At 45.4% G+C, this 19,689-nt stretch overlaps 1 protein-coding gene across 6 annotated transcripts in view; it reads right to left on the bottom strand.

The window, feature by feature from the left end:
- The window catches only part of USP46 (ubiquitin specific peptidase 46), a 59,710-nt gene that overhangs the window by 23,434 nt on the left and 16,587 nt on the right, over positions 1–19,689 (bottom strand). For 3 of the 6 annotated variants that reach the window (XM_059671342.1, XM_059671368.1, XM_059671352.1), the window contains 3 exons: positions 8,873–8,980; positions 4,424–4,637; positions 2,193–2,422 (listed from right to left, as the gene is read on the bottom strand). In XM_059671342.1, coding sequence (XP_059527325.1) covers positions 2,193–2,422; positions 4,424–4,637; positions 8,873–8,980 — 552 coding nt within the window. The remainder of the gene's footprint in view (positions 1–2,192; positions 2,423–4,423; positions 4,638–8,872; positions 8,981–19,689) is intronic. The other 3 variants (XM_059671359.1, XM_059671388.1, XM_059671377.1) reach the window with 1 other exon arrangement.

The raw sequence follows: 19,689 nt of genomic DNA, 5'->3' as shown, positions 1-19,689 counted from the left end.
TGAATTAAGCAACTGCTAAAAAAATATATAGGAGATGAAAAAATTCCAGAGAAACTGAGTGAATAATGGTTTAAAGAAATGATTTTAAAAGTAATTGTACTTATGTTTAAAATAAAAAGATTTCTTTCCTTTTAGAGATACAGAACAAAGTACAGACAGTCCTCGGGTTACGTCGGACTCGACGTACGTCGTTTTGTGGTTACGTCGCCATCTCCCATCTATTTATAAACAAAAAAAAGTTCCGTCATTTCGACATATGTACATTTGTGCTTTATGTTTTTTATTATTGATTTACCACAAGTAAAGGTCAGGAATTGTTATCTTTCTTTTAAATTTCTTTTACTGCATCACTTCATTACTGCTGTGTCTGTGCTCCATGTGAGTGACGTAGGTGGGTTCCAACTTATGGCGAAAATCGTGTTACGTGGCGCCGTAGGAACGGTCTCCGACGTAACCCGAGGACCTACTATAATGAAGAAACTACAAGTAAAATGATATGTTATCTAAAATTTGCTTAAAAATAGACCAATTTGATGATGAGGGAGGGTGCATGGAACAAGAGATGAACAAGATGGGCCAATGTGTTAACAATCACTGATCCCAAGTAATACACACATGGGACTTATTATACTATTCTAATGCTGTATTCATATGAATTTTACTGGAATGCAAAATACAAAGGAATGAAAGGAGAAAGGGAAGAAAGACAGCTATCTAGATAGATAAGTATCTGTAGAAAATGTTTTGGCAGGATGTATTCCAAAATGTCCCATTGTTATCTCTGGGCTAATGTGGGCATCTCTGAGTGGGAAGATTACTGGTAACCTTTAGTCTCTTTTTGCTTAGCTATGTCTTCTTCTTCTTCTTTTTTTTACAATGAACAAATCAGAATGTTAATTCCAAAATTGTTTAAAAGGACAGAAGGAAGACTGTCTGAAAACGAAGAGCCTTCCATTAAAATCCACATTCTTGACTACTTCTGTGTAGAAAATGTTTTGGCAGGGGTTATAGCCCCTTTACAAAATCTGATGAAAGCTATTATCTCCTCAGAGAAAATGCACAATCCTACAGAATTTTTCATGCAATGTCAAGAAACTCGACGATCCCCGAGGAACCCATAGACTTCCTATGCTGTTAGTAATTATAATAACTAATAATATCTAACATTTTTTGCATACTTCCTATGTGCCAAGCATGGTTCCAAGTGTTTTACAAATGTTAACTCATTTAATCCCCCAGCAACCCTATGAGATAGGCACTGTCATCATCCCCAATTTACAGATGAGGAGAGTGAGGTCAGAGAGGTGGAATAATTTGCACAGGGTCTCACAGCTACCGAGTGGCTGAGCCAACATTCCAACTTGGCGACCTGGCTGCAGAGCTGGGTTCTACCTACCATATTTTGCAGCCACATACAGACGTAAATCAAGTATACCAAGCAAACATAACATCCTGAATCATATTCTGGAGATCACATCTTCAGATCCAACTAACACCACGTGCCTACATACCATGTGCCAGACTCATCCAAGCACTAAGCTCACTGGGTCCTCACAACTGCAATGGAAGGGAATTGCAGTCTCCTGACTTCAAGCTCACCATACCACACAGCTGATTCCCTTAAAGTCAGAGAGATGGTCTAAGTCACACATGGCCTCCTTGGAACCAAAATCTTTTCAAGATAACTGGTGGAGGTCTGGTACAACAGTTCAATCTGTGGGCCCTAAAATTTGCCCAGGATGCAAAGCAATCCAGTTGCTAAGAAGTGCCCTAGTCACTCTACTTTAGCCAGTGGAGACAACTTAGATCAGCGGTTCTCAACCTGTGGGTCGCGACCCCTTTGGCGTCGAACAACCCTTTCACAGGGGTCGCCTAAGACCATTCTGCATATCAGATATTTATATTACGATTCATAACAGTAGCAACATTACAGTTATGAAGTAGCAACAAAAATAATGTTATGGTTGGATCACAACATGAGGAACTGTATTTAAAGGGCCAGAAGGTTGAGAACCACTGACTTAGATGGAGATATGCTTACAAACCTTTGCACCTGAGGTTCATATACATAGGTAGAAGTGTCTGCATGTACTGAAGACAAATGTTGACACTATACCACATTGCATTCACACGCAACCTGGCCTCTACAAATACATACGAGCTTACGACATGCGAGCCCAATCAATGCTTACAGTTTCACAGTTCAAGCATCGAGTTTCATTGGTGAGCGTTCCCTGAAAAATCTCATGGACCCAGGTGAGTTCTGGTTTGTTGTTCTCTGCAGGTTCGTTCATGTTGCCATTTTTTAATTTCCCATTTTGTTTCTCCTGTTTCTTCTCTTCCTGCAGGATGTCCGCAATAGTGTTTAGCAAATAGTTTAAAAATTCGTGAGCATCCTGCTGCATGTAGTTATCAAAGAGATCTGGAAAAGAGAGGGCCATTATTTCAGTCTCTGGTCCTTAAAAAGCAAACAAAAATGCTCAATTTTACAGGCGACACTTCAGTTTTTATATTGAAAGGGGGAACAGGTATGCAATATATTCATCTCTTTTGGCAACTTCAATAGGTAAGTTTGAAAGGATTTTTGGTCATGTTCATTTTTTACTGCCCACCAAGAACTGAATTTCATGTATTTCCTTAAAGTCATCATGTAAATAAAAAACTAGCAAAATTTCCTTACTCTACAAAAAAAAAAAAAATAGTAGAAATTACTTGATGTTTCCTGATAAAATATCAGTATTTAATATGATGTGACCACCAATGATCAATTATTCATTCTGTAATTTATCCAGAGCAACCGGAGTCTCTTCCCAAAGATCACACTGAACCCTGGACCAGCCTGGAAGCAGCTTCATTGAGCACATACAGGAGACGAGGGATGTATGTGAGAATGAGTCTACCTGACAGTGTCCTGAAACCAACTGCTGGTCCCTGCCGTACGGACACACAATCTAGAGATGAGTGCAGCTGTGAGACTTCATTATCAATCATGCTCACAACGAGACGCAGGCACGCTCTGCTGCCTCCTCAGGTTACTTTTATTCTGGTGCACATAAGCTACAACACCTTTAAGAGGCAGCAATCAAATTAAATGAGACTTTATAAAACAAACATCTGATTAACTCTGCAAATCTGTTGGAGTAAGGCTGAAATCTAGGATAATCACAAGTTGCCATATCAAATATTTCTATAGTCATAAAAATTACCAATGCAAAACTTCTGGAATAACCTAGTCTCTACCACCACTTGCCCGCCCTGCCAAAATGACAGAAAAGGCAGAAAAAAAATCAGGCGACAGCAGGACATTTTTATCATAGAAAGGTATCAATTTAATACCCTTTGTCTTAGGTAAATAAAAATGAGAGGTATTATTTTTAAATAGCAGAGGCCCTGATTAGGAAATATGCATTACTTTAATCACTTACAACAAGTCTATAAGATAGTACTATTTCATTCAATTATTGCATCAATCTATTTCTTCCAATCAGTGTCCTGCTTAGAAGGCTGTTTGGGGCAAATTATCCTCTTACAGTGATCGTACCTTCCAAATATGAAGCAAATAAAAAGACCATTCCAAAGTGAAATGGCAAATCTGAATTTTTAAAGCATATTTTTAATCTAGTTTTGTTTTATGTATACTGGGTAGAAAAGAAAAATATATTTTCTTTAAAAAACTTTATTTGAGTAGTTGGCCATACTACTTCCCCCTGGGGGAATACACAGAGAACTGCCCATTCTCCTATTTCAGACCTTGACACACACTCATCTGCACGCTACTCACCATTCTCCTTATTTCAGACCTTGACACACACTCATCTGCACGCTACTCACCATTCTCCTTATTTCAGACCTTGGCACACACTCATCTGCACGCTACTCACCATTCTCCTATTTCAGACCCTGACACACACTCATCTGCACGCTACTCACCATTCTCCTTATTTCAGACCCTGACACACACTCATCTGCACGCTACTCACCATTCTCTTATTTCAGACCCTGACACACACTCATCTGCACGCTACTCACCATTCTCTTATTTCAGATCCTGACACACACTCATCTGCACGCTACTCACCATTCTCCTTATTTCAGACCTTGACACACACTCATCTGCACGCTACTCACCATTCTCCTTATTTCAGACCCTGACACACACTCATCTGCACGCTACTCACCATTCTCCTTATTTCAGACCTTGACACACACTCATCTGCACGCTATTCACCATTCTCCTATTTCAGACCCTGACACACACTCATCTGCACGCTACTCACCATTCTCCAATTTCAGACCCTGACACACACTCACCTGCATGCTACTCACCATTCTCCTTATTTCAGACCCTGACACACACTCATCTGCACGCTACTCACCATTCTCATTTCAGACCCTGACACACACTCATCTGCACACTACTCACCATTCTCTTTCCTCAGCCTTGAAATGAACTTCTTTGGTGGGATCACGCCGACTTTCTTCTTCTGCGTGGCGATGCTGTGGAAAAGGTCTGCCAGGCACGTCAACAAGTTTTCCTTCTTTTTTTGCTGGGCCTTGTATGCCAGCACATTCTCACGGAACGGCCGGCAGAAGTACAAGGCCTGAAGCACAGAGTTACAGTAGCACGTGTTCCCGAACTGCCAAAGGACAACAGGTCTGGTTCAGATCACGGCCCAGGACACGCCACCTCTGGAAGGGGTCGGGAGAGGGAGAAGGCCCCCCTCCAGGAACCAGCCAGCCTGGAGTCCCTGCATCAGAGTCCTGCTCGCCATGCCAGAGGACGAGTAAACACCGGGGACCAGCTGACCAGCAGGGAATGAACACAGTCTGCATAGCCTGGTGCCTCTCTAGCCCATTACCATCTCTTAAAAGGTCAGAAGCACTCTGCCTGGATAAAAAAACTCTAATGAGACCTTCTGGTGCTTAAAAAAACTGAACATAACACGGAGGCCCAGAAAGGCGGCTGGCTAAATAAGAGATACTACACCGCAGCACATCAAAACTCCTCTGACAGCAAAAAGAAAAACCCCAATCACAAAGAAACCCAGGAACCAGGAGCCACTTCCTCAGATGAAACAGCCTGAACTGAATGGGACTTATTTCAGTTTCTCTCTCAAGATGCTAGCAGCCTGCCCACTGGCTTCAGACCACATTTCCTCGCTTTCTCCAGAGCAACATACGCAAGGAGGTGCCTCCTTCAGTCATCCCACAGCCTCCTCCCTCGTAACTCCTCAATCACCCTCGCTCTTGCTTCTGCCAAGATGGCGATACGATAGCCCTCAGCTCTTGGTCTCCTGCAGTCAGATCAGGGCCCCTGCAGGAGTATGTGGTGCCTCTCAAAACCCACAGACACGCAGATGATGATTAAAGAGGGAAAAAGTCGTCATCTCGCTGGCTTTGCTGACTGGAAAACCAACTCTATAAGAGCACAGCAAAGACGATCACTTTAGAATTTTTCCTACACGTAAAATGAAAAGGGAAAAAACTAAGGAAATAACAAGATTAAAACCATTTGATAGCAAAATGCTGTGTAAGACTGAAATAGAACATGAGCATCTTCTCAGGACTGGCTGTTGGCTTGCGTGCCGTTTACCCAGCAGCCAGACAGATGCTCCGCCATGCTTACCGTGACATTTCTACGTATGCTAAGATAGAACAGCTCCTATTTTTACATATTTTAATCTACTTGGACACAATTATGTAATAGGAGGCAAACTTTTTTTGTGTGTTAATCCTCACCAAAGGAAATTTTTTCCATTGCGTTTTAGAGAGAGTGAAAAGGAGTGGAGAGGGGGGATATGGGGGGGGGGGGAGAGAGAATGAAAATATCACCGTGGGAAAGACACACCAATTGGTTGCCTCTCACAATCACCCCGACCAGGCCAGGGATGGAACCTGCAAACCCAGGTAACGTGCCCTTAACCGGAATCAAACCTGCGACCCTCCAGTGCACAGGCCGATGCTCCAACCACTGAGCAACACCAGCCAGAGTGAGACAAACCTCTTTTTAAAGAAAAGCTGGACTGCCCATGAATTACCGTTCTAAGTGAACATACAGCTATTAATGAATTTAGGTCTCACAATGCTCCCACAACCTAGACCAGTGATGGTGAACCTTTTGAGCTCAGTGTGTCAGCATTTTGAAAAACCCTAACTTAACTCTGGTGCCGTGTCACATATAGAACTTTTTTGATATTTGCAACCATAGTAAAACAAAGACTTATACTTTTAATATTTATTTTATATATTTAAATGCCATTTAACAAAGAAAAGTCAACCAAAAAAATGAGTTTGCGTGTCACTTCTGACACGCATGTCAGAGGTTCGCCATCACTGACCTGGCCTTACTTCTTTCTTCCCCATAGTCTGCACTTGTATTCTCCTTAGCCAGGGCAGAATTCCCACAACTTTGATATCTTCAGAGAGCATAAGCAGAGGCCTGTGCACAATGGCTAAACAATAAATTGTATTAAAATGAGAAGTCAACATTTCGTCAGCACAATGCCCTATACCCCCGTACTTCCTCCTTCCATTCTTTTCTCTTTTACGCAATGTGTTGCCTTTACCCAAATACCCTCCGTAACACTTGGTCTTGATCCAATGGACAACTCCTGGAGAAGAAAGGAACTAACATTCACCAGGTGTCCACAATGTACTGCAGCCTCATGTCAACGTCTTCAACGGGAGCTCTGACTGACCCTTCACTATAAACCATTGGTTTCCACTTTACAGATGGAGAAAGGAGGCTCAGAGAGGTCAGATGACTTGCCCAAGACCAGGCAGCTAGCGAAAGGCATAGGCAGAGCTCAGACTTGGGCCTGTATTACTTTGAAGCCAATATCCATTCTATTATCATCACAGGTAGCATTCACTTACAGAGAATATTTCCAGCCTCCTCCGTGGAAATGACTGCCTATCCCACCTGAGTACTGACTGACTGTGCTCAGAGCAGTTGTTCCAGAAAATCGGGTGCTTGTGAGTTAACACCTGGTGTCACTTACAGCTCCACCTCAGAAGGACGCTCACGAGGGTGGTGGGTGATACTGCCTCACTACTGGGTCATAATCAGCTTTTCAAGGAAGCAGAGCCTGGCAAGTCGGGCCATAAACAAGGGAGCAGTGCTGAGCACAGATGAAACGAAGCCAAGGAATTTTGAGATAAACTGGTCCCCCACCCCCTGCCCGTGCTTCAGGTACCACCACCAAGTTATATTGTTAAACACTTACTGGTGATGAGTTGGAAACACTTTTAAAACTCCGATTGTGCCCTGACCGGTTTGGCTCAGTGGATAGAGCGTCGGCCTGAGGACTCAAGGGTCTCAGGTTCAATTCCGGTCAAGGGCATGTACCTTGGTTGCAGGGACATCCCCAGTAGGGAGGTGTGCAGGAGGCAGCTGATCGATGTTTCTCTCTCATCGATGTTTCTCACTCTCTATTCCTCTCACTTCCTCTCTGTAAAAAATCAATAAAAATATTAAAAAAAGAAAACTCCGAACTCCAATTGTACTGATGTATCTGAAACAGACTGCCTGAGGAGTCTATACATCCAGAGGACAGAGAGAGAGCATATGAAAGCAGATTTCGCTACAGAAGTTAATAAAATCTCCTCACAAAGGTATGTGTACAGTGGAAATCCTTTAAAACAGTGGTCGTCAACCGGTGGTCCACGGACCACTGGTGGTCCATGAGGTCCAAAAGGTTGGCGACCACTGCTTTAAAATATGGGTGGGGGAAAATGAGAACCTGACACAATAATGCAGTAGTTAAACCAGTGGTTCTCAACCTTCCTAATGCCCCGACCCTTTAATATAGTTCCTCATGTTGTGGTGACCCCCAACCATAAAATTATTTTTGTTGCTACTTCATAACTGTAATTTTGCTACTGTAAACAATATGTAATTATATATGTGTTTTCCGATGGTCTTAGGTGACCCCTGTGAAAGGGTTGTTGGACCCCTAAAGGGGTCGCGACCCACAGGTTGAGAACCACTGAGTAAAACCCTTCTTTCTGAGATAACTCACATTTTCAAAATCTGGACTAAATTTCCCCCTCCCCAACATTTGCCACTTCTGGTAACTAAAGAGCATGAACAATTATCTAAAAATTTTTTATGAAAATGGCAGTGGAGCCCTAGCTGGTTTGCTCAGTGGTTAGAGCGTCCGCCCTCAGACCAAAAGGTCTCGGGTTCAATTCCTGGTCAAGGGCAACCAACATACCTTGGTTGCAGATTCAATCCCTGGCCCCAATTGGGCATGAGCAGGAGGCAACTAATCTATGTGTCAATCCATGTGTCTCTCACATGGATGCTTTTCGCACTCGTGCGCTTGCGCTCACAGTCTCTCTCTCCCTCCCTCCGCCCTTCTTTTCGCTCTCTAAAAAAAATATCCACACTCCTGGGGTGAGGATTAAAAAAAAAAAAGAATCAGAGAAAGACAAGTATCACATGATCACACTCATATGTGGAATCTAAGTAACAAAATAAACTGATGAACAAAGCAGATCCAGAGCGATCCAGAGACATGGACGCACAGAACAGAGTGCAGAATCTCAGAGGGAATTCAGGAGAGGGTGGGCGGGTGAGAGACAATCAACCAAAGGCCTTGTATGCGTATATGTATAACCCATGGACACAGACCATGGGGTGCTGAAGGCCTGGGGTGAGGGGCTGGGTTGTGGGGGTGGGCTGGAGGGGGTGAGTGGAGGGGGGGGAAAGGGGGACATACGTAATACTTTCAATAATAAAGAATTATTTTTAAAAACGAAAATGGCAGTGAAATTGCTTCAAGTATTTTAAAATATTTGATAAAAATAATAGTTTCAACAATGAAGATAAATTAAACAATAAAATAATAATACATTTTTAAATACTTACATTGACCAATCCGAAGTAGTGCTCATTGACGGGAAACTGCTCTGGGCCGATGTCTTTTTCCAGAGCAGAGGCATTGGTGCCCTGCAAGAGAAAACACCGAGAGCTCTGCTGCATGTAAAAGAGACAAGAAAGTAAAATGATGCTTGAGAGGCCACTTGAGACAAGCATCTCCCCTGGCTGCCCTGGTGTTCGACGTTCATGCGGAAAGAAAAGGGGTCAGAAGTAAAGCAGCCGTAAATCCTCTTCGTCTAACTTAATCGTCCCTCAGATCTGTTCTTCCTGACTTCAATTCTCTTCTACTGAGAAAGGAGGTTCGAGACAAGCAAATGAGCAAACTGTCACTAGGAGCTTCTGAACAGCCTGGCTGGTGTGGCCCAGTGGTTGAGCGCCAACCCATGAAGCAGGAGAACACGGTTCGATTCCCGGTTAAGGCACATGCCGGGGTTGTGGGCTCGACCCCCAGGGGAGGGCGTGCAGGAGACAGCCGAATGATGATTCTTTCTCATCACTGATATTTCTAGCTCTTCCCCTTCCTTCCTCTGAAATCAATAGACATTTTTTTAAAGGGCTGCTGAAGAGAACCTTCTAAGCTCAGATAGCGTCAGCCGCTTTAATAATCTTTAGTGGTTAGATTTGGGGTGGGCAAACTTTTTGACTCGAGGGCCACAGTGGGTTCTTAAATTGGACTCAGAAGAAGGAGCTGCGGCCGTGTTTCCCGACGTTGCCATGTTAACACTGCTGCTGGTGAAGGAGCGGAGGGAAGAGCAAGAGAACCCTCCGCTCTTTCGGCTCCGCGGGCCGGATAGAACAGCCGAACGGGCCGGATCCGGCCCGCGGGCCGTAGTTTGCCCACGGCTGGGTTAGAATCATGCCATCGCTTTAAAAGTCAATGTCTTCATTCTGATAAATGGGTCACACACCCACAGATCGGGCACCATTCCAGGCTCTCCCAATGGCACAGTGGACAAAGTGGACTTGGGTGCCTGCTCTCATGGAGCTCACGTTTCAGTGGATGAAGACAGAAAAAGCCAATACACTGGACAGAGGTGGTAAGCGCAGTGGAGAAAAACAAAGTAGGAAATGAGGATAGGGAGCCAGGGAGGATGGGGTGAAGGGGAGGCATAGTGAAGTGGGTGGCAGAAGGTGGACAGTTGCAGCTTTAAGTAGGGTGGTCAGGGAAGGCCTGACTGAGAAAGTGAAATGTCCAAGGAATATTGTGGATAATGGAGGAGTACGATTTAAAAACTAACAATTCCCAAATGCATCAAATTGGTAAGCCACATGAACCCAACCAACTCTCCAACACAATGATAGTAACAGTTCCTGGGAGGTCTTACCATGTGCCAGGGATTGCGCTATTTATTCTCACAACAATCCTATAGGTACGACTATAATCCGCATTTAACAGATAGACCAGATAGCTCAGAAGGGTTAAAAACCTATCCGAGGACCACAGTGGCAGAGCTGGGACTTGAACCAGGAGTCAGACTTAGGAGCCCGAGAGCTTAACCAAATGCTACGCAGAGCAATCCTATTGATAAACACCACCATTTACTGAGCCCCACTAAGCGGCAGGGGGCACCAGCATTACCACCTTGATTATCATTCCTCCCGGGGCCTGGGTGAGTGCTGGGATTCAGGAAAACTCAAGCAAAGTTCAGCGCCACCAAGGTAAGGAGTTTGAGGGCAGAGGGCAGGATCAGCGCCCTGTGCACGGCGGCTCCATCCTACCACCTTCTCATGTTCTCAGGCGTCATGAGGACCCCGGTTCACAGAATCTCAGACTTAGGAGGGAGATATTTTGAAAAGGAAGAGAAAAAGAGACTGTTATGTTTTATTAAAAAAGTAAACCTGCTGCTGCTACTTATTCTGGATTAATGTAATTATCATCTCCGGTCACAGGAAGAAATGGTCAAAAAGTGGGCTGAGAACCAGTCAAAATGGTCACATGTCAATAAACACCATTAAATGCAAAATAACCCAATTCTATGCAAAGAAGAGCAGCAGAAATAGCACACGCCAGCCCCTTATCATAACATTCTGTTTTCCCTTGTTTTTTAGGTCCACATGCTGCTCCATGATCCACATTCCCGTCCCTTCAACTAGGATGGAATTGTCTGGTCATCTCTGTGCACAGCAGTTTCACTCCCGCCTTGTGTGCACGCACATGAGCACATGCGGGGTTTTAACTGCCTTCACAATAATGCAACCCCAAATACAAGGCTAAATTTTTAAAATAATACTTATAAAATAACTAGAGGCCCTCTCACAATCCAGGACCCCTCGGGGGATGTTGGAGAGCCGGTTTCTTCGCAGGATCTCCATAGGCCAGGTGGAGGGACCCCACCGGTGAAGGAATTCACCAGGCCTCTAGTATGCATATAAGACAGCCCTGGGCAAACTACGGCCCATGGGCCTTCCAGCTGGCCCGTTTGAAATGAATAAAAAAAAAAAGACCCTACCCTTTTATGTAATGATGTTTACTTTGAATTTATATTAGTTCACACAAACACTCCATTAAGAACCCATTGTGGCCCTCGAGTCAAAAAGTCTGCCCACCCCTGGTCTAGGCATTAACCACCTCCATAGCTTCATTTAGTGGCCAAGTGCCAACCATTTCCAACTCTGTACCTCCATCCCAGAAACCTCCCTTCTAAGCTCATTCAGACTGGATGAATACTGACATTTCCACAAGCAGTCAAAATCAATCTACCCAAAACTAGAACTTGCACTTTTCCTTCCCCCCAAATCCAATCTTTCCCCGGTGTTTCTCCACTTAGTAAATGACAATGCCACCCTCCTCCTGGCTAGAAACCTTGGGGTCGTGCCCGACATCCCCCTCTGCACTCTGCACCCATCCCTCACACTGTCTTATTGACTCACTCTCCTTAAATCTCCCAAGTCCACTCGCTTTTCACTCTCCAGCCACCAGCGAGGCCAGGCTACCAGCATCTCTCCTCTGAATTACAATAGCTTCCTAAGTGGCCTCCAACATCCACTTTACTCACCTCTAACCTCGCTGTCAACACAGCAGCAAAAGTGCTCTTTTTAAATACAAATCTGCCTTTCAATCCTCCAGTGACTTTCACCACATCTCTTGCGTCTCTCGCTGGCCAGTCACTGCCTCCTACACTGGACCTGTCACAATGGCCTTCATCCTGTCCCTCAAATATCTCAAGTTCCCTCCCACCCATCACCTGAGGCTCTTTCCTCCTTCCTCAGTTGCCTGTACCTATCATCCTCTGGGAATTCTTCCCTGATCAATCCTAGATTAGGGTCGCCTGTGACAGACTGAATCATGGCCCCTCAAAAACATCCACACCCTAACCCCTGGAACCTGTGACTATGTTACCTTTCATGGCAAAGGGGACTTTGCAGGTATGATTAATGTAAGGATCTAGAGATGGGGAGAATGTCCTGGATTATGTGGGTGGGCCCAGTGTTATCACAAGGTCCTTGTGAGAGGTAGGCAAAAGTATCAGTCAGTGAGGAGATGGGACATCTGAGGCAGAGCTGGAGAGATTTGAAAATATTACACTGCTGGACCTGAAGATGGAGTGAGGGGCCATGAACCAAGGAATGCAGGCAGCCTCTAGAAACTGGAAAAGACAAGGAAACACATTCTCTCCTGGAGCCTGGCGAAGGTGTGCAACCCTGCTGACCTCCAGAGCTAAGAAAACTAATCTGTTTTATTTTAAGCTACAAGTTTGTGGTAATTTTTTACAGCAGCAACAGGAAACTAATACACACACCCCCCCACACACACACACACCCTATCTATTCCCCACTCATAGCATCTTGCATGTCTTCCTTATCGTATTTATTCCAACTGTTATTTATATAACTAGAGGCCCGATGCACGAAATTCATGCAAGAGTAGGCCTTCCTTCCCCCAGCTGCTGGCACCCGGACTTCCCTTACAGCCCCAGCTTCGTCCTGAGGTCGTATGGAAGGACATCCTGTCTAATTAGCATATTACGCTTTTATTATTATAGACTAGAGGCCCGGTGCACAAAAATTTGTGCACTCAGGGGGGGAGGGAGGTCCCTCAGCCCAGCCTGTGCCCTCTCGCAGTCTGGGACCCCTCGGGAGATAACGACCTGCTGGCTTAGGCCTGCTCCCGGGTGGCAGAGGGCAGGCCCAATCCCTAGGTGCAGCCCTGGTCAGGCTCAGAGCAGGGCCGATTGGGGAGTTGGGGCGCCGCCCCGTCATGCACAGAGCAGGGAGATCAGGAGGTTGTGATGCCACCCTCAGTCACGCTCAGGGTAGGGCCGATTGGGGGGTTGGGGCACCGTCCCCTGTCACACTCAAGGCAGGGTTGATGGGGAGGTTGCGGCACCACCCCCTGTCACGCACAGAGCAGGGCCAATCAGGGGGTTGGGTTGCTGCCCCCTGTCACTCACAGAGCAGGGCCCATCAGGGGGGTTGGGGCTCTGTACCCTGTCACGCACAGAGCAGGGCCAATCAGGGGGTTGGGGTGCTGCTCCATGTCACGCACAGAGCAGGACCCATCAGGGAGTTGGGCGCCGCCCTCTATCACCCACAAAGCAGGGCCGATCAGGGGGTTGGGGCGCCGCCACTCTCACACTCAGGGCAGGGCCGATGGGGAGGTTATGGCTCTACCCCGTCACACACAGAGCAGGGCCCATGGGGGGAAGAGGGGTTGGGCGCCGCACCCTGTCACACACAGAGCCACAGGGCGATCAGGGGTTTGGGGAGCTCCCCCCTATCAGGCACAGAGCAGGGCTGATCAGGGGGTTGGGGCGCCTTCCCCTGTCACGAACAGAGCAGGGCGGATAGGGAGGTTGTGGCCCCGCCCCCTGTCACACACAGAGCCGCAGGGCGATCAGGGGGGTTGGGCGCTGCCCCCTGTCACGCTGATCCCGGTGCCGGGAGGCCTCACGGCTCCGCTGATCCCGGTGCTGGGAGGCATATTACCCTTTTACTATATAGAGTAGAGGCCTGGTGCACAGGTGGGTGCCGGCTGGTTTGCCCTGAAGGGTGTCCTGGATCAGGGTGGGGGTCCCCACTGGGGTGCCTGGCCAGCCTGGGTGAGGGGATGATGGCTGTTTGCAGCTGGTCACACACCCTTCAGGGTGGGGGTCCCCACTGGGGTGCCTGGCCAGTCTGGGTGAGGGGCTGAGGGCTGTTTTCAGGCTGGGGGTGACTGAAGCTCCCAACCGCTCCTTTTTTTCTTTTTTTTTCTTTTTTTATTCTGGGCCAGCTTTAGCTTTGAGGCTTGGCTCCAGCTCTTAGGCCTCCGCTGCTGAAAGTAGGTTTCTGGCCTTTGCTTACAATGTTGCGATTCTGCTGGCTGAAGCCCGGCAGACTAAAGCAGGTTTCTGGGATTTCGTTTAGCTTCTATATTTGTTACATAGTTGCTTAGAGTTGCAGCTCAGAGGCCTGCAGCGGCAGGCAGGGAACATTGGAGTCCTCCGTCACTGAAGCAAGCAAGCCTCATGTTAGTTTCAAGCTGCCTGGCTGCTGGCCACCATCTTGGCTGGCAGTTAATTTGCATATTTCCCTGATTAGCCAATGGGAAGGGTAGCGGTCGTACGCCAATTACCATGTTTCTCTTTTATTAGACAGGATTATTTTTAAATATGATTTTATTGATTTCAGAGAGGAAGGGAGAGAAATATCAATGATGAGAGAGAACCATTAATCAGCTGCCCTCCTGCACATCCCACACTGGGAATCAAGTCCACAACCCAGGCATGTGCCCTGACTGGGAATCGAACCGTGACCTCTTTTATAGCTCAACACTCAACCACTGAGCCATGCTAGCAGGGCAACCACCTTTTTTTTTCTCAACTGTTTGCATTTTTCTACTATGAGGATACATCATTATTTTTGCCATGAAAAATTTTTTTTTCACTGTATGACGATCTCATACTTTATTTAAACATTTCCATATGACACATGGCTTTCACACTGTTTACTTCAAGTTTACCTACTGAATTATTTGTGAAAACATATTACTGAACTTCATTTTATATATATACATATATATATATACATATATATATATATTTTTTTTTACTTTTTTTTTATTAGTTAAGGTATTACAAATGTGTCCTCATCCCCCCCATTAACCCCAACCCCCCCCCCCACTCATGCTCCCATGCCCCTGTTGTCCATGTCCATTGGTTTGGCTTATATACATGTATACAAGTCCTTCGGTTGATCTCTTCCCCTTACCCCGCCCTCCCCTACTTTCCTTCTGCAGATTGATAGCTTGACCGCTGTTTCTCAGTCTTTGGATCTGTCCCTTTTCATCAGTCTATGTTGTTCTCTATAATCCACAAATAAGTGAGATCAGGTGGCATTTATCTTTCTCTGACTGGCTTATTTCACTTAGCATAATGCTCTCCAGTTCCATCCATGCTGTTGCAAAAGGCAAGAGTTCCTTCTTTTTTACCGCAGCATAGTATTCCATTGTGTAGATGTACCACAGTTTTCTAATACACTCATCTGCTGATGGGCACTTAGGCTGTTTCCAAATCTTAGCTATGGTGAATTGTGCTCCTATGAACATAGGGGTGCATATATCCTTTCTGATAGACATTTCTGGTTTCTTGGGATATATTCCTAGTAGTGGGATCACTGAGTCAAATGGGAGTTCCATTTTTAGTTTTTTGAGGAAACTCCATACTGCCTTCCATAGTGGCTGCACCAGTCTGCATTCCCACCAGCAGTGCAGAAGGGTTCCTTTTTCTCCACATCCTCTCCAACACTTGTTGTTTGCTGATTTGTTGATGATAGCCATTCTGACAGGTGTGAGATGATAACGCATTGTCGTTTTGATTTGCATCTCTCAGATGATTAGTGACTTTGAGCATGTTTTCATATGTCTTTCGGCTTTCTGTATGTCCTCTTTCGAAAAATGTCTATCTAGCTCCATTGCCCATTTTTTTATTGGATTGCTTATCTTCATTCTGTTAAGTTTCATGAGATCCCTGTAAATGTTGGAGATTAAACCCTTATCGGTGGTATCATTGGCAAATATGTCCTCCCATGTAGCGGGTCTTCTTGTTGTTTTGTCGATGGTTTCCTTTGCTGTGCAAAAGCTTTTTATTTTGATGTAGTCCCATTTGTTTATTTTCTCTTTAGTTTCCATTGCCCTAGGTCTAGGAGCATTATCAGAGAAGAAATTCCTTCGGCATATGTTTGCAATTTCGCTGCGTGTGGATTCCTCTAGTATTTTTATGGTTTCCCCTCTTACGTTTAAATTAAGTCTTTTATCCATTTTGAGTTTATTTTTGTGTATGGTGTGAGTTGGTGGTCTAGTTTCATCTTTTTGCATATATTTGTCCAATTTTCCCAACACCATTTATTGAAGAGACTGTCTTGACTCCATTGTATGCTCTTGCCTCCTTTGTCAAATATTAATTGGGCATAGTGGTTTGGGTCGATTTCTGGGGTCTCTATTCTATTCCATTGATCTATATGTCTGTTCTTGTGCCAGTACCACGCTGTTTTAAGAACAGTGGCTTTGTAATACAGTTTGATATCTGGTATTGAGATCCCACCTACTTTGTTCTTCTTTCTCAGGATTGCTGCAGCTATTCGGGGTCTTTTTTTAATAAAAAGTTAGGAAACTAACATCCTACAGACCAGTTATCTAAGGCCCACAGAGAACACCTCAGATCTGGACTGGCCTCTTCTTTTTTCTCCTCAGTATGAATTTGCCTTTGATTTCGGTCACTTGCTCTCTTGTTCTTCGTTTCTTGGCTGAAGCCTGGCTGCTGATATCCAGCCTGCCTACTTGCTCAGGGTGGCAGAGAGAATCAAGCAAAACAGGGATGATGTAAATTGTAAACTGTAAGATGCGTTATAAATCCAAGAGCCTGACCTTCCACTGCTAGCACCCAGCACCATGACACAAAAGGCAAATGAGAGGCATTGAAAATAACTGTTACATGACCAGATGCTGAACAAAACACTGTCCATGGCAGTAAATCACAGGGTCTGCCGATCTAAGTAACAGAGTTCTCATTTCCATCAATAAAAAACCTGGTAACCTTTGAAAAACAATGCACCACACTTTATTAAAAATAGAATCGGGGCTGGGACAAGTTCCAGCAAGAAGACGGCAATGCTGGCTCTTCAAAGCACTTCTGAAAGCAATTCTGCGACTGCCTGGGGGTGCTAAAAAACACAAACAAACAACAACAACTCGGGAAGGATGAATCATAAATGCATGGGATAGGTATAGAAAGGCATTTCTTCCTAAAGCAATGTTTTTACCCTCACCCGAGGATATGTTTTTGTTGATTTTAGAAAGGAAAAAAGAGAGAGAGAGACAGAGAAACATCAATGTGAGAAACATTGATCGGTTGCCTCCTGCACAGGCCGGAATGGGGATCGAACTTGAAACCTAGGTTATCAAACCCGCAACCTTTTGGTGTACAGACGACACTCCAACCAACTGAGCCACCTGGCCAGGATAAAGCAATTCTAAAAGCAATGTATGAGAAAAAGATGTTAGAATGTCTTCCTTGGGAGCGAAAAAGTGAGACAGAGGGAGGATATGATCAGGACAATGGCACTGCAAGGTCTATTAAAACCAAGGACAACACTGTCATCATATGGGGAGCCCAAACCAAACCCAGAGGCCAGGAGGGGTCCTTGGAGATCATTTCACAGATGAAAAAAAAAAAATCTGTGATTGAGCATGGACCAATGAACCAGGAGGTCACTGCTTAATTCCTGGCCAGAGCATATGTCTGGGTTGCGGGCTCAATCCTCAGTATGAGGCATGCAGGAGGCGGCCGCTCAATGATTCTCCTTCATCGTTGATGTTTCTCTCCCAGCCTTCTGGTAACAAAAGTTCATTCCTGCAGCCTTACAGAGAAAGTAAAGCAAAGATGAACTGATGCAGGCCACGAACTCAGGATGAGTCAGAAGCCACTGGCCTGAATTTAGGACAGTTACAGAGGAATTACAGACACTAGTTTCCCAGATGTAATTAGCAATAATAATAATAGATAATCCATAAATAGCATTTACTGTGTCCAGCCACTGCTCTAAGACTTGATGTGTGTTTTATTCACGTGCATCCTCAGAATCATCCTATGAGGTGGATGCCATTCTTTTCCTCACTTTAAAGATAAGAAAACTGAGACACGAGGAGGGCACGTAACTCTAAGTTCACACAGCTCTCAGGCAGTAGGAGTGGGTTTGCACTCACACAGTGCCTCCAGCGTGTGTGCTCCCAACCACTCCACCACAGACTCCCAGGGAGGCGGGACCGGCGCCACAGAACTGCATGACGGAAGAACTGATGAACTCAAGGGGCTCACAACTTTACAGGTGACCCCCTACCGCTGAGGCATGCCTCAAAACACTCTAGAATGGGGAACACACATGTCCTTTTCTGTACAATCTCCTCAGAATACTGCGACCTGGTGAAAGGAATTGTAAAACTGAGGTTGGACGTCAGGAGAAACACAAGGGGAAAACAGGAAAACGAATTTCTTTTTTCTTTTTTTAAATATATTTTATTGATTTTTTACAGAGAGGAAGGGAGAGAGATAGAGTTAGAAACATCGACAAGAGAGTAACATCGATCAGCTGCCTCCTGCACATCTCCTACCGGGGATGTGGCCGCAACCCAGGTACATGCCCTTGACCGGAATCGAACCTGGGACCTTTCAGTCCGCAGGCCAACGCTCTATCCACTGAGCCAAGCTGGTTTCGGTGAAAACTAATTTCTTTTTCAAAATAGTTTCAAGAACTACAGATCTTTGTCTAGCGAGCCAGATAGAAAAAGAGAATAACATACTGTTTAAAAAACCAGAAAGAGAAAACAGCATCAAGTAGACATGAGCTCTAAAAAGTAAATCATTTTATACCTAACTAGAGGCCCGGTGCACGAAATCGTGCATGGGTAGGGTCCACAGGCCTGGCCAGTGATCAGGGCCAATCTATGGGGCAACTGGCAGGGTGATTGGGGACCCCTGCCTACACCCGCCTTGACCAGCCTGGCACTGCCCGTTCACCGGCCCTGCCCACTGCTACCTCCGCTGGCCGCCTCCCTCTGCGGGGCAACAGGGGGGAGTGGGGGGGGCACTTGCACTGCCTTGGCTGGTCTGGGGCCCGCAGGCCGCATCTGCACTGAGCGTCTGCCCCCTGGTGGTCAGTACGCATCATAGCGACTGGTCATTCAGCCAGTCATTCTGCAGTTCCGTCGATTTGCATATTATTATATAGCAGGGGCCCTCAAACTTTTTAAACAGGAGGCCAGTTCACTGTCCCTCAGACCGCTGGAGGGCCGGACTATAGTTTTAAAAAAAAAACTATGAACAAATTCCTATGCACACTGCACATATCTTATTTTGAAGTAAAAAAACAAAACGGGAACAAATACAATATTTGTACTTGCATGTGGCCCACGGGCCGTAGTTTGAGGACCCCTGTTATACAGGATAATGGAATAACGAACATGCAATCTTGCTGCCCTAATTTCTGACATGTATAAATTATGATAAAAACAATGGGCAGAGAGAAAAGGAGCCTATCATCAGTATGCTGAACAAAATGTGTTAATATATTAACACAGCTCATCTCAGTGCTGGGATTATTGGGGGGGGGGGGGAGGGTAGAGAACTGGCATGAATTATCGATCAGGGAAAAAATTACCACTACGTTTTCATTTGTTTGTTTGGTTAGTTTGGTTTGTTGTGTGTGTGTGTTTTTTTAATCCTCATCTGAGGATGTTTTTTTACTGATTTCAGAAAAAGGAAGGGGGAGAGAGAGAGAGAGAGAAACATCGATCCATTGCTCCCGTACCCACCCTAACCGGGGATCGAACC

The sequence above is a fragment of the Myotis daubentonii genome, chromosome 1 (assembly GCF_963259705.1).
Source record: "Myotis daubentonii chromosome 1, mMyoDau2.1, whole genome shotgun sequence".
NCBI classification, from domain to species: Eukaryota; Metazoa; Chordata; class Mammalia; order Chiroptera; family Vespertilionidae; genus Myotis; species Myotis daubentonii.
The sequence above is the reverse complement of the archived record's forward strand: the minus strand, read 5'-3'. Positions and strand labels throughout refer to the sequence as shown.